The sequence below is a fragment of the Cucurbita pepo genome, chromosome 15 (assembly GCF_057944985.1).
Source record: "Cucurbita pepo subsp. pepo isolate OVF chromosome 15, ASM5794498v1, whole genome shotgun sequence".
NCBI lineage: Eukaryota > Viridiplantae > Streptophyta > Magnoliopsida > Cucurbitales > Cucurbitaceae > Cucurbita > Cucurbita pepo.
Window position 1 is genome coordinate 9,155,711 of NC_141812.1, and position 13,836 is coordinate 9,169,546.

At 35.7% G+C, this 13,836-nt stretch overlaps 1 protein-coding gene across 1 annotated transcript; it reads right to left on the minus strand.

Annotated features, from left to right (window-relative positions):
• Positions 1 to 1,147: 1,147 nt before the first annotated feature.
• On the minus strand, positions 1,148 to 11,128 carry LOC111811257 (QWRF motif-containing protein 2). The gene is made up of 6 exons (XM_023698020.2): positions 9,319 to 11,128; positions 5,868 to 5,987; positions 2,284 to 2,400; positions 2,100 to 2,189; positions 1,684 to 1,791; positions 1,148 to 1,591 (listed from the first exon to the last, which is right to left on the minus strand). Exons 1-6 carry the CDS (start codon positions 10,798 to 10,800, stop codon positions 1,511 to 1,513), a joined length of 1,998 nt encoding a protein of 665 aa, XP_023553788.2. The 5' UTR covers positions 10,801 to 11,128; the 3' UTR covers positions 1,148 to 1,510.
• Positions 11,129 to 13,836: the final 2,708 nt, after the last annotated feature.

Here is a 13,836-nt window from a genome sequence, read left to right on the forward strand (position 1 = left end):
TAATAATTAACAAAATCAATCTAAAATTTTGTTGTGACGTACTACTGAAGAGCTAATAATTGACTGAAACTCATAGATACTCAGGTTCATCGTGAACTGCACTCATCATTTTTCTAGCCAGTCGTCCATCACAATTTACCATGTGTTGATTTTATTAACAAAATTAAAATAATTTATAAAGCAAAAGTGTTCAAAATGACGGGTGTACGTTAATAGAAGAAGTATGCACTAAAAATCTACATAGGTACTAAATAGACACGAACGACAACCAGACACGCTAAATGAACAAATATATATAATATATATTTTTAAAGTACAATAAATAGGAGTACAAGAATTTGAGCGGTTGATTTTATAAAAAAAGAATATATGTCAATTATCGCTGTTTTATGCTAACTTTGGCAGGTATAATTATAGGTTACATCCGAGTGGATGAAATATTGATATGTAGAGCTACATTTTATATATATATATATATATATTAAAATGTTGGTTAGTTTTGTTAGAGAGATTCCAATTTGGTTGGCTAATTTAATTAATTAATTCAAGTGGAATTTTCTTTTATTCAAGAGATTTAGAAATACATATTTAATTTTTCTTTTTAAAAATTAAACTATATTAAATTAATAGTTAAATTATTTGAAAATCTTGTGAATATTAAAACATTACCAATAAAAATGAATGAGCCGATCTTTCTAATACTTTCTAATATTTGCTGTAACAGCCCAATTCTACTACTAACAGATATTTCTGTTTTGGCATATTACGTATCACCATCAACCTTACGCGTTTTAAAACTATGAGGTTGACGGCAGTACGTAACGAGCAAAAGTAAACAATATATGCTAGTAGTAGATTTAATTTATTACAAATGGTATCAAAGTCAGTCGTCGGACGATGTAAGACACTTGTCTAAGTAAGGCTAAACCCTCTCCATAGTACACACGTCTTAAAACTGTGAAGTTGACAACAATATGTAATGAAACAAAGCTATCTGTTAACAGTAAACTTGCACTGTTACAACAACGAACACAACTCTATCAATCTACTAAAATCTTTAGTCAAACGGAAATGATGTCGTGATCAGTTGAGTTACGGAAAAAGGACGCCACTATTTAACCAATGAGAGTCGCAAGAATTCACAAACTACAAGAATCAACAATGATGAGAACATTACATATATATACACATTCAGCATTGGCATTTCTCGTTGGCTAAAGGGATAGAGAATTGCAGCACTTTTACACAGCTAATCAAAGGGATGGGGTTTGTTTGTTTGTTTGTTTGTTCATCTTTTTCTTTTTTTCCAGATACAAAGAGATACATTTAACAACATAGAGAGGAGCCACCAAGAAGGTTTCAAAACCCAGAGATCCTAAAAATCACCAATCTGTTCTTGTGTTACTTCAGTTTCTGCCTCCATCGGGTCGAAAAACGAGACGGGGTCCGTGTAATGTTAGTAGAATAACGGGTGAGGAGTGAGACATATATCATCAGGATCATATCAGTTCTACATGTAATTGTTAGGCTGCTGTCTTGTTGGAAATCGATTCAGTTGCAATATGTGCGTCCGCAAGCTACTATCTTTCACCTATTCGTAACGACCAAACGGTAAAACAAAAAGAAACGCAACACGAAGACAGTTCACTTTTCGATTATCAAGATTCGATAACTACGACTTACCTGCATGGCTGCTAGAGTGGACAAAAAGTCTTCACATTGTTGAAGGAAAATCCGTTCCTTTGCCGTCACCTTAACCAGTTCAGCCACAACGGAGTTTGTTTCTTCTACCTGTGAATGAGACATAACCATTTCTAAGATATAAGCTTTGTCAAAGGAATACAAGTCAAGGATGCCATTATCTTTTCATTCTTAATTGGAAAGCTATAGAAAAGGGTAAACATTAGTTTTCAGCCTCCAGGATGAACACCATACGATAATGAAAATGACCGGCATCCCGAGATTTCTCATACCGAACCGAAAAACCTAAATTGAATCTACAGAAGTACATAGTTTCGAGTGATCTATTCGTAAACTTAGGCTTGCAGAAAAATGATTAACTTTATCAGACAGGTAGAAATTATAAGGTAAAGCAGCACCTTAGATGAGAGAGAGCATATTGAAGGTGCCATTGCCTGCATAACATCAACAGCTGAACCCACAGCATCCTTCAGGTTCTGAATATCAGCCTGATAAAATAAGAATGATTTATTTTCTTCATATTTTGAACATTGATTAGTACCGCTTTTCAATGAAGGTAGAGATTGGTGCAGGAGCACATACTATTGCTTTCCCAACAACTGGGAGCCGTAGGGTACTGGCCTTCAAAGCCTCAGTTGCTCCAAGCATGGAGCTGGTGTGATCTCTGTCTAAAATAGCCCATTCTTCCAAATAACTTATCTACAATCACATCGATTAAGTTAAAACGCTCATGTTAGAATTCGAAGAATAAAATAAACACAAAATCGATCATTCACCACAAGGACACAAACTTAAAGACATTTTTTCAGTAAGACAAAGTCACCACGCTAGGAGAGTTTATGTACAAAGTGGTAATATTATACCGTTATAGTAATGTGAAGGGTCCATTGTCCCCAATAAGTGATATTAGAGCCCCAAAATCAGCCATGTCAGTGGAATTCATAGGAAAACCAGCCATGTCAGTAGAATTCTCAAGACAATCAGCCATGTCAATGGAATTCTTAGGAAAATCAGCCAGAGCCCCAAACTCAGTCATGTCGGTGGAATTCGTAACAAAATAAGCCATGTTAGCAAAATTCTCGGAAAAATCAGCCATGTCAATGCAATTCTTAGAAAAATCAGCTAGGTCAGTGGAATTCTCAAGGTGCTCGAGTGATGAATAAAGAAGTTATGAGCCTCGAGATGTAGTCTTGTTGATCCATTGTTGAAATCTATCGAACAGGCAAGATTCCCTATAAATGACTAATGAAGGGGACATATGGTGATCCGTTGTTTGAGTGCAATAATCAAAGTTCTATATTGATTAGTGTTTAGGGGAGGGTTAAGAGTATTGATAAAAATATAAAGTCTCTTCTTCTCAATTATCCCATGTGCAAACGAAGGGGACATATGAAGATTACATGAAAACTACCCTTTCTCAATTATCCCATGTGCAAACGAAGGGGACATATGAAGATTACATGAAAACTACCTTTTCTCAATTATCCCATGTGCAAATGGTGGAAGGGGTTTTTTTTTTTTTTTTTCTTTTTTACGAAAAACCGAACTTATATTTTCTAAAAAATGAAAGAATACCCACTCCATCTAAATATTATATTATTTCACTCACATCCAAGACCCCATAAAAATGGAGGAAACCCAGCCTGCCAAAAAAACAGCTCTTTCTTGCCGAAGACGAATAAGAAGAAGCTTGGAAATTGTCTCCCTACAACCTTGCAAGCGGGCAAAGCTAAAACTAGACATCTAAAAGAAACATCCCCACACAACCCTAACAAAATCACATCTTTGGAGTAAATGATCTAAAACCTCTGTTGTCCTCCTACAAAGAATACAATAGTGGTGTGACCAAAGAGGATTCCCTGGCTGACATCCAATTCCAATGTGTTAATTCTTCCTTGCATAATCTGCCACACGAAAAGCTTAACCTTTTGGGAATCATAATCTTTCACACTAAGGAAAAACTAAAGTCATTCAACGGAAAGGGAGTGACCAAACAACGAAACCTCCCCCAAATTGATGTGCCTTATTCACAAACAAGAAAGAAAAGTAAGATCACCTTATCATCCTTTGCTCAAAGGCTTCACATTTCTGGACTACCCTCCTTTAACTCATTTGGGTCGCACATTATTCTTCCTAACAGTATCATCATTACTCTTCTCCGTGACTGCTTTGATTATCACCCTACAAAGACGCCCAAAAGCTTCTTTGGATGAATTTTATTAGAGCTTTTCTTTACACCTATTGGTTGGAAAGAAACCATTGAATCTATAAGAGAAGAGTGTTCTCTATTTTGTTAGAGCATATTGCTTTGTGGATTTTACCTGGTCCAGATTGTTCAACCTTTTCGGTAACTATGGGTTTTCTTCTCTTTGCCCTAATTGTATTTTCCTTTTCTTTTCTTTTTTTAATTTTTTGAAACTTCCTTGACCTGGGATGAGGCTTTCTTCTCCTTCATTTTGTGTTTTCATTTATTCAGTGTAGTTTTTTTTTACCCAAAACAGATTTAATACTCGTCAAAGTCGCCTTTCAAATGGGTAAAACTTTCAGAGCCTTCTTTTTCATATTGTATATGGTCTTTCTTTTGGGAAACAAAAGTTGCATGTATGTTGAGAAACATGAAAAAGATGAATTACGGATCTAATTTTATGTACTAAAACTTGAAACCAAAAGTATCTTTCCTGCTCATATAGTAAGAACAGGCAATATGCATATACGTATGTATATATATACATGCTATTATTAAACTTTCATTGATGCTATGAAATTAAAAAAGAGGGGGAGACTCCATCCAACAGAGTTACGACATACTTCTTCAAGGGGAGCATTTACACCAACTAACAACCAAGAACTAGTTCTTGTAAAAAGAATATAAAATTAGGAAAAAAAAACTTTAGTATCAAAGAACCTAATATAGGAGAGTTCCTTATCGCATAAAAAGATCAGGTGATATCAAATAAACATTAATAAGTCCCAAATGTAAAAATGTTGCACACATGAAATGTATGAAAACTAGTTCACGTTTTTGCCTTATTCTACATAAGAACATTTCGATCATCCCTTTCATCCTACAAAGGTTCCTTAGTCAATCAAACATTAATAAGTCCCAAATGTAACAATGTTGCACACATGAAATGTATGAAAACTAGTTCACGTTTTTGCCTTATTCTACATAAGAACATTTTGATCATCCCTTTCATCCTACAAAGGTTCCTTAGTCAATAATATTTCATTTTTCTATAAAAATTTCTAACAGGTGGGTTAGATATTGGTCAATAATGCCACTGTCTATGAAATTTGAAAGTTTATGAATCTTTCGATTTATAGATGGTTTTGAAGTCAATCTTCAAAAGAGAACAGTCATAATCTTTCATCCTACAAAGGTTCCTTAGTCAATTAATATTTCATTTTTCTATAAAAAATTCTAACAAGTGGGTTAGATATTGGTCAATAATGCCACTGTCAATGAAATTTGAAAGTTTATGAGTCGAAGATTTATAGATGGTTGAATGTTAATCTTCAAAAGAGAACAGTCATAATCTTTTCCAAGAAAATACTGAAAACAAACTCCTACAGAACGCAGATGGCTAGGGTGCTCTGGAATATATATATATATATATATATATATATATATATATACACTAAGGAAAAAATAGAAACCATCATATAAAATAGATTTACAAAAAAACACCTAATGAGAAACCAAGTCAATGAGCAGAAGTACAAATATGAGTCATTGGTCACAAATACGAAACAAGATGAATAAATTATGACAATAATAGAAAATTGTCAATTGGTCACAAGTTAGTCATAAACTATCAATTTCTATCCTTGATGGTCAGGTGCTGTTTATCCAACCTTCCTAAGTCTTTTGATGGTGAAGGGCTCAACTTGAAAGAAGAAGAATAATTTTTCATATAATCAAATGTAATTTGGTCAGTGTTACTTCATTGACACTTCAAGAGTTGTAATAAAATGGCACTTCAAGTGTCATTTAGAAGAATGACGCAATGTTTTTTTTTCCTCACCAAGCAAAGGAAGAAAAGATACTTATCAAGTTCGATAGCATTTTTGTGTGTGCTATATAATATGATGGCATTTAAAGAGACAAAAATATCGACCAAATGACGTTCTATGAGAGAAAAAAAGAAAAGGAGTCTGAATCTTACTTGTCCTTTGAGGACGGACGTCAGCTTCAATTTTTGCCGTAGTAATAGTAACTTGATTCTTTTAAGTGTGACAGTATGCCTTAGTTCTGAAATAGTGACCCATGCATTCCAAACATTCCTCTGGCGCAGAAAAAAAAAAAGACAATAAAACTAATGAACTCAATATCCCAATCACACTGATATAGCAGCAAGTAATTCCACAAACTCTATGAATGAAATTGTGTGTTCACGTAGATTTGTTTCGCATTAAAAAAGAAATGCATTCAGATATTCAAAAAATTATGGAAAAAGACACGACTAAAGATATACATGAAATTAGTAATGTAGAAATCATGAAATGACAACTTGTAGTATTAGTAAACATAAAAGGGCCAAACGAGTTCTATCGATAGAAAGCAGAAACTTCATTAATGTATTTTTATTTTTTTAATTAAAAGATATTAAAAGGTACATGAAGGACTAAAACCACTATAAAAACCATTGGATGCTATCAAGGGCTCTTCTTTAAGAAATTTTATATAGAAGATGAAGGACTAAAACCACTATAAAAACCATTGGATGCTATCAAGGGCTCTTCTTTAAGAAATTTTATATAGAAGGGGGTAGGAAGATTTCTGAGGATGTTGAAAAAAGAAAAAAATTAGTCGTTTCTGTAAACGTTCTTAATTTATTGTTTCTGTCCACAACTTCTTTGTTGTTATATTTTAAACCAAATCATTTCCCCCAGAATACATTCCCCACTCCATGACCAAACCAACCACAACAATCATATTCTTAGTTATTCTAGTTACAAATTATACAAACCATTTGGATGCTTGCTTATCATGACTGGTAAAATTAACTTGAATCATCAAAATATAGATCAGGGACTTGATAGGAATTCCAAGCCTCCAAACCTGAGAAAGGTAGGGGAGACCTCATGGAAGAGTAAGACTTAGTCACGTCCATGATGGATAGCACCAACAGAGTAATCAACTAAATAGAACCAACTTTAACAATCATACTTTGGGCGGCTTGTATTTTGCCTTACCCTAAGCATGGTGCCACTGCCAAGAACGACAATGGACAGTTTAAACAAGGGGTCAAGAAACACAGGAGATACAGAAACATTGCTGCCTTGTTAGAAAGGAGAAGCCAGTAGTTACACGGGCAAGGGGAGATCAGAAGGGGGGAGGAAATTTATGGGGGTTAGCTGTATTGATTGGTTGGATGGTTTGGGTGGGCGGAGCAGAATTAAGTAATAGGGCATAAAAGGATCGCCAACCACTTCTGCCCTCACTGTTTGGGATAATGAGTTTGTCCAATCCTCCATTGTTTTTTATTTTGGCGATTTCTGCAATGGTTCCCTTCCTGTTTGAAGTCTTTTCAACCCACAAGGTCAGGTCGTCAACTCGAGTTTCTGTGAAGAACTTTTGGTTGAGTGGAGTAGGAAGGAGTGTGGAGAAAGTCTTGGTTATCCAAAGCACCAACGTCCAGTGAAGAGATAAAAAAAGATGTCATTTGTGGTTTTAGTGAGTTTTGCCCTACTTCCTCAGTATTGGTGCTCAATCTCGATTGTGTTTTTCCATCTATTTTTCAATGGAAACCAAGTGTGGGTATTTTCTTCTGTCCATTAGTGAGGAGAGGCAGTTGGACGGAGCGGTTCAGGGACACCAAAGGTTGGGTGTTGGGGGCTGGTGGGGCGGTGTGGGGAGGATGAGAGAGAGTCACTTCAAATAAGGGAACCTAACGCTTAACTAATTCAAAGTTTTCATTGATACACATACTTAAATTTCCCCCTTTTCTGCAAACATCAAATTTACTCTCCTAAACTCAGTGCCACCATGATAATATGATCCCTCCCAATGACTAAAAACCTCACAAAGTTTATCAATGGATTGGAAGAAAAGGAGAAAGTCCCAGAGAGGCTCTCGTCAGCTTGTTCAGTGTCAGCCAATTCATCTTGATACCCCCATACATTCAGTTCCTTCAATTACCACCAATTACCTAGCTTGTGGAACAATATTTAGGAAAGACCAATCAACTTTGTTGCAACTGGTAACCCTTCTCTAAGTTACCATTTGAACTCAAAACCCCACACGTGCCTTTGCTTGCAGTCATCTACCACCTCGTTAGCCACAATAGGGAATCAATAAATTGTCTCTTTCCAATAAAAGCAAACTGGAAGGTGAAAAGAGTGAAAGGAAGCGTGAATTTCAGCCTTTCAGAAAGCACCTTCATGAGTTACACATATTAATCGATCGTATCTTCTTGCATGTCAAACATATATGTCTCACTCACATTAGACTTTTGTTACGATCGTCCAATAACTTGTCTCTACTCTCAAAAAGCATGCTAGAAGGTGAAAATAGTTTGAGGAAGTACAGATTTTGGCTTTCTAGCATAAAACATTTTGAAGACCGTATATAAAGATAATAGTTAATCTAATATATCACACACAAAATATGGCTTCTTAAGGAACGGACATATACAAGTCCCTTCCACATCAGACTTTTGTCACCATAGTTGTTATAGATTGAAGTTTCCATTTCATCACAAATAAATTGAAGTTTTCCATTTAATTATAAAACGATTTTTTGTTTTTAAAAAATCAAAACAAACTCCAAACAATCCCTTAGCTTTCCAAAAGTGTTTAAATAAATAAAAAAAGACAAGCACCTAGATTGGTGGAAACTCTACCATCCCATAAGTTAAGTACAGGAATTTTTTACCAAAGTAGAGGGTTTGGGTTCTAGAAGAGAGGACTAAAAAAACCTCATTCAAAAAGGAAAGTAAAGGAATTTATCGAGAAAAAAACTTATACTAGATCCTATCCTTTAAGTAGAAGGGAGCATAGAAGATAATTCATGAGTAGTGTCAGTGCAGTAAAGGAAATGAAAAAGTAGAATCCTAAAAAGAAAAATTGAATCCAATTTTCCAAGTACAAAGAAAAATGTGAAACATTTGCTTCCTTGAAAATTGTACCTCCAAGGATGAACTACGTGTCTCAAGACTCTTTAACCAAGTAAGAAACTCACCCAAAATACTCAAATCCGGAAGAACAACTCTCCAAGGATGTCTGTAACTAAATCCCTAAATGAGGAAAACTAATTATACCACCTAAGGACAATAGCATCGTGACCAAATGCGGTGAGCATCCCCTCCGTTCATACATCCCGCCCACAGGAAGTTCCATATGAAAGATTCAGTAGTTACTGAACAGGCAATTTAAGATAGAAATCTAGAAGAAAGATGATTGAAAGTAGTGGATATGGCTAGAAACGTCAGATCTGATTTAAGTCCAACTTTTGGATGTAACAATCTATGAGAGACAGGGCGGGCATCAAGAACAAGAACAAAGTATAAGCTAAACTGCAAGTAGATATTGAAAACCTCCACAATAATAATGGGGTTGGGAAAAAAAACCACAGAAATAATCGAGAGGGTAAGCAATCCTGCACACAAGAATTACCTCTGCGTTTAGTCTCTGCAACATGAACGTTGCATCCGCCCTTGCATTCACAAACCGCCATTGCAAGTAACGGTTATGCTGAAGCCTCAATACGTGTGCATCAACAATGCGATCTTCCCCCATTTTCCCCCTCCGGATATCAACAGAGAAACTGAGAATGGAGGGCGTACTCATTGAATTACTAACCAAGGAGCCACCGACACCATTTCTCGTCCTGGAAGGACTAGACATTCCCCTTGATGGCGATGATACCGAAGAAGTCCAAAGCTTACTTGGGGATGGAGGCCTTGTGCCACCTCGAATAGGGGAAGCCATTGTTCGTGGAGATGAAAGTGGACCATCACTTGAGAACCGTTTTGACTGACTGAACTTTGATGGGGTTCCCAGTCTTGCCCCAGGACTAGTCGATAAAGGAGAACCAGGATCATGCAAGCGCCGCAGCCGGCTGTTGGTCTCTTGCCAAAACCTCGCAGATACAACAATACCTCGAGGCCCATTTCGCCCCTTGGCAGCCGAACCACAATCTTGAACTCCTGAAGTACTGCCGGAGGATACACTGTCCGTATCAGAAGTAGTGAGATCAGAGGGCACAGAAGACTCATTCACTGAATCCGCATCTGGGCTTTGCCGAACTGCCTTCAACAACTCAGAACTGCTTGAATCCAAGCTCAATCGGCCGTCAAAAGAAGCTCTTCTACTGTCATCTTGCATTGTTTGATGTAACGCCCGAACCACCATCTCAGATCCCATTCCATTCACTTTCTTCTGCTCAGCGCCGCAATCAAAACTCCTCGACAACGGGTTCCCATTCAAATTCGCATGCTGGATCCTCGCCGGCCAGCGATGTTGATCAATGAGCTTCGAATTCTCCACCTGAACTCCAGACCCATCGCTCTTATCCCTAAGTGGAGTCGCCCTACGACGTTCCGGCGTCGAACCCTTTCTTGCATTACTCATCGGCGTCGCAGTAGCCTTAGTTTTACTAATCGGAAGGGAAAACGCCTCCCCTTGAAACGAAACCGACAAACTCCTAGTCGAAGTAACCAAAAGCTTCGCAGCCGCCGAACTCTCACTCGCATTCCCGTGTCTAGAATCGATAACTGGAGTCATCGACCGGGGCGTCATTGATCGCCTCCGGTCCACCGATTGGGACCGCTTAGGTCCCAACGAAGGCAATGGAGTCGATGCAGGGGTCAAATTAGTAAACCTAGAGAGCAATGGAGACGGAAATCGCCGAGAAGAAGCCGACGATGAAGTAGTTGAGGCATTAGAAGTAGAAGTCGAAGGCGAAGGAGACATATACCTTGAAGGAACCTGTCTGCCTCTAGGTTTCCGGTTGAGAATCCCATTGTCCCTCTCGGAAGGTAACAGCGGAGGCCTCGCTTGGTTTCTGAGATGATCTTGCTGCTGCTCACTCCGTTGAGCCGAGGTTTTAGGGATTGAGGTATGGGTTGAAGCTGCTCCAGTAATGGCAGCCACCATCGATGCAACAAAACGTCTATTCTCCTCTTCTTCTTCTTCTTCTTCACACTCGAATCCTCAAAAACAACGATCTCAGTGACGAATTCTTCCCCATTTTCAAAACAGAAGATTCAAGAAATTCCAGAAAGGACGACGAAGCTTGCCAGATTCAACATTTTCCGTTAAAGCAATGAAATCACTGCTCATGGAATATGGACCCTCCCTCTCTCAGAGCTCACCACCGTCTCTCTTCAGGGCTAGAGAGAGAGAGAGAGAGAGAGAGAGAGAGAGAGAGTAGGTGACAGGCAAGATTTGAGAGCTCTGCAAATTCACTCGCAGAGGAAAAACAAGAGGAGAGAGAAAGTAGAGAGAGAAGAGAAGACTGTATTTTGTATATGAATTCTGTATTTATTATCCAGTGCTCTTCCCTTTGGGTTTATGGGAGTCTTTGGAGAGACGTTATGTAATTTTATTATTTTATTATTTTATTATTTTTATTTATTTAAATATTTGGTTATTTATATTATAACCTTTAATTTTTTTATTTTTTTAAATTTTAAAAATAATGTTATGGGTCTCCCTCAGCCTTATTAAAATTTTTAAATAATTTTTTTTATATATATATAATTCTGATCATTATTTATTTTTATTATTTTTAAACATTTATGTTATTTTAAATTGTTTTTTATCTTTAAAAATTGATGTTTAAATTTTAAATTTTTATTATTTTTAAATTTTTAAATAAGCTTTTAGATATAAAAATAAAAATTTAAATTCCACATGGAGGGGAACTAAGTACACTAACAAATGAGTTTTGTAACCGTGAGCTATACGCAATGCATGAAAGTTGACAATATCTGCTAGCAAACGTGTTTTAAAAATTCAAATCTCACATCTTGGAGAGGGTACTAACAAACTCGTTTTAAAACCATGAGGATGACTGCGATACGTAATGAATCAAAGTGGACAATATCTGCTAGCGGTGGGCTTCAGTTGTTACAAATGGCACCAAAGCTAGACACCGAGTAGTAATGGATCAAAGTAGACAATATCTGCTAGCGGTGGGCTTGAGTTATTACAAATGGCACCAAAGCTAGACACCGGGTAGTAATGGATCAAAGTTGACAATATCTGCGGTACTAATGGATCAAAGTGGACAATATCTGCTAGTGGTGGGCTTGAGTTGTTACAAATGACACAAAAGCTAGACACTGGCTAGTGTGCCAACAAAGACTTAGGTCATTTTGGTTAGGATTAGATTAGATATAAACTGATTACTATTCGTGTTCATCTTATTTCGATTAGATTTGATTTAGTTATTTGAATTAGATTTGATTTAGGGTGCGAAAACCTCTCATTAATAGACACATTTTACACCGTGAGCCTGAAAGTGGCCCATGTAATGGGTCAAAACAGACCATATCTACTAGCAGTGAGCTTGGGCTGTTACAAAATCACTCTCATTCAAAAGTGGTCTCAATTCATTAATATACTCCTCTTTTATTCAATCATCAAACTCGTGTACAAGATAAAAAAAATGTTTAAATTTTAAAATACGCTTTAAAATTCATTCGGTAAAATTTAGAAGTCATAGATCGTATAAAAATTCATAAATGTATGTATATATATATATTTATTGAGCTCATAAATATATTGTATGATATTGGGGCACATATATTAATTTCTCTTATTTTTAATTCTAAAATACCTACCATTTTGTAATTTAAATTATGAAAATACCTTTTTTAAATATTGCACATGATTATAATAAGGTTAAACTATCCAATAGTATTATATTTATTTAGTAATAATTTTTTAAAAAATTAAATAAATTGCATTATTGGTACTTCAATTAAAAATAGGATAAATTACATATAAATAATTAAACCATATAAATTACAATTTCTTTATTAATAAATTAATGTCAAACTAGTTAAATATATAAAATAATAATTATTCATTCGTTTACAATTAATAGTATATAATTTTTTTTTAATATTTTATTTACACGTGGAAAATTCGTATTAGGGTGGTTAATCTTTTTTTAGACCTAACCAACCCTAAACTCAATTATTAACTAATCAATTTAACTCATTTAATTATAAAATATTTGAGTTATTAACTAATCAAGAGGTCTAGTGTAACCGTTCAAGCTCAGCAGATATTGTCCGTTTTGATCCATTACTTATCTCACGTTCTAAAACGTATCTACTAAGGAGAGGTTTTCACATTGTTTCGATGTTTCGTTTTCCTCTCTAACGGATGTGAGATCTGATATTTAAATTGTTCAGATCATTTATTTAAATTTTTGTTTTACGTAAAATATTTATTTATTTATTTATTTTCAATATTAATTAAAATTGCAATATATATATATATATATATATATAATTTGAGTAACTATAGATCAACTAAATTAATGTTATTTTCATTTATTTGAACCAAGTTTAAGACAAATAAGTTGATAACCCAGCTCAAATACGAGCTAGGTTGGGTTGAGTTGGTCGGATTTATTTGAACAAAATCTAACTCAAATAAGTTATAACCCAAATCAAATAATACGAGCTAGGTTGGGTTGGGTCGGGTTGGTCAGATTTATTTGAACCAAATTCAACTCAAATAAGTAGATAACCCAACTCAAATTTTACGAGCTAGGTTGGGTTGAGATGGTCAGATTTATTTGAACAAAATCTAACTCAAATAAGTTGATAACCCAAATCAAATAGTACGAGCTAGGTTGGGTTGGGTTGGTCAGATTTATTTGAACCAAATTCAACTCAAATAAGGTGATAACCCAACTCAAAGAGCTAGGTTGGGTTGAGTTGGTCAAATTTATTTGAACCAAATCTAACTCAGTTAGTACGAGTTGGGTTGGTCAGATTGTTTGAGTCACCAGACTTTTCAACACTCGATATTACTGGAGTTGGGTTGGGTTTGGGTTGGTTAAATTTGTTTGAACCAAATCTAACTCAAATAAGTTGATCACTCAACCCAAATAATACGAGTTAGGATTGTTTGAGTCACCAAATTTTACAAACACTCGATGTTACAGGAGTT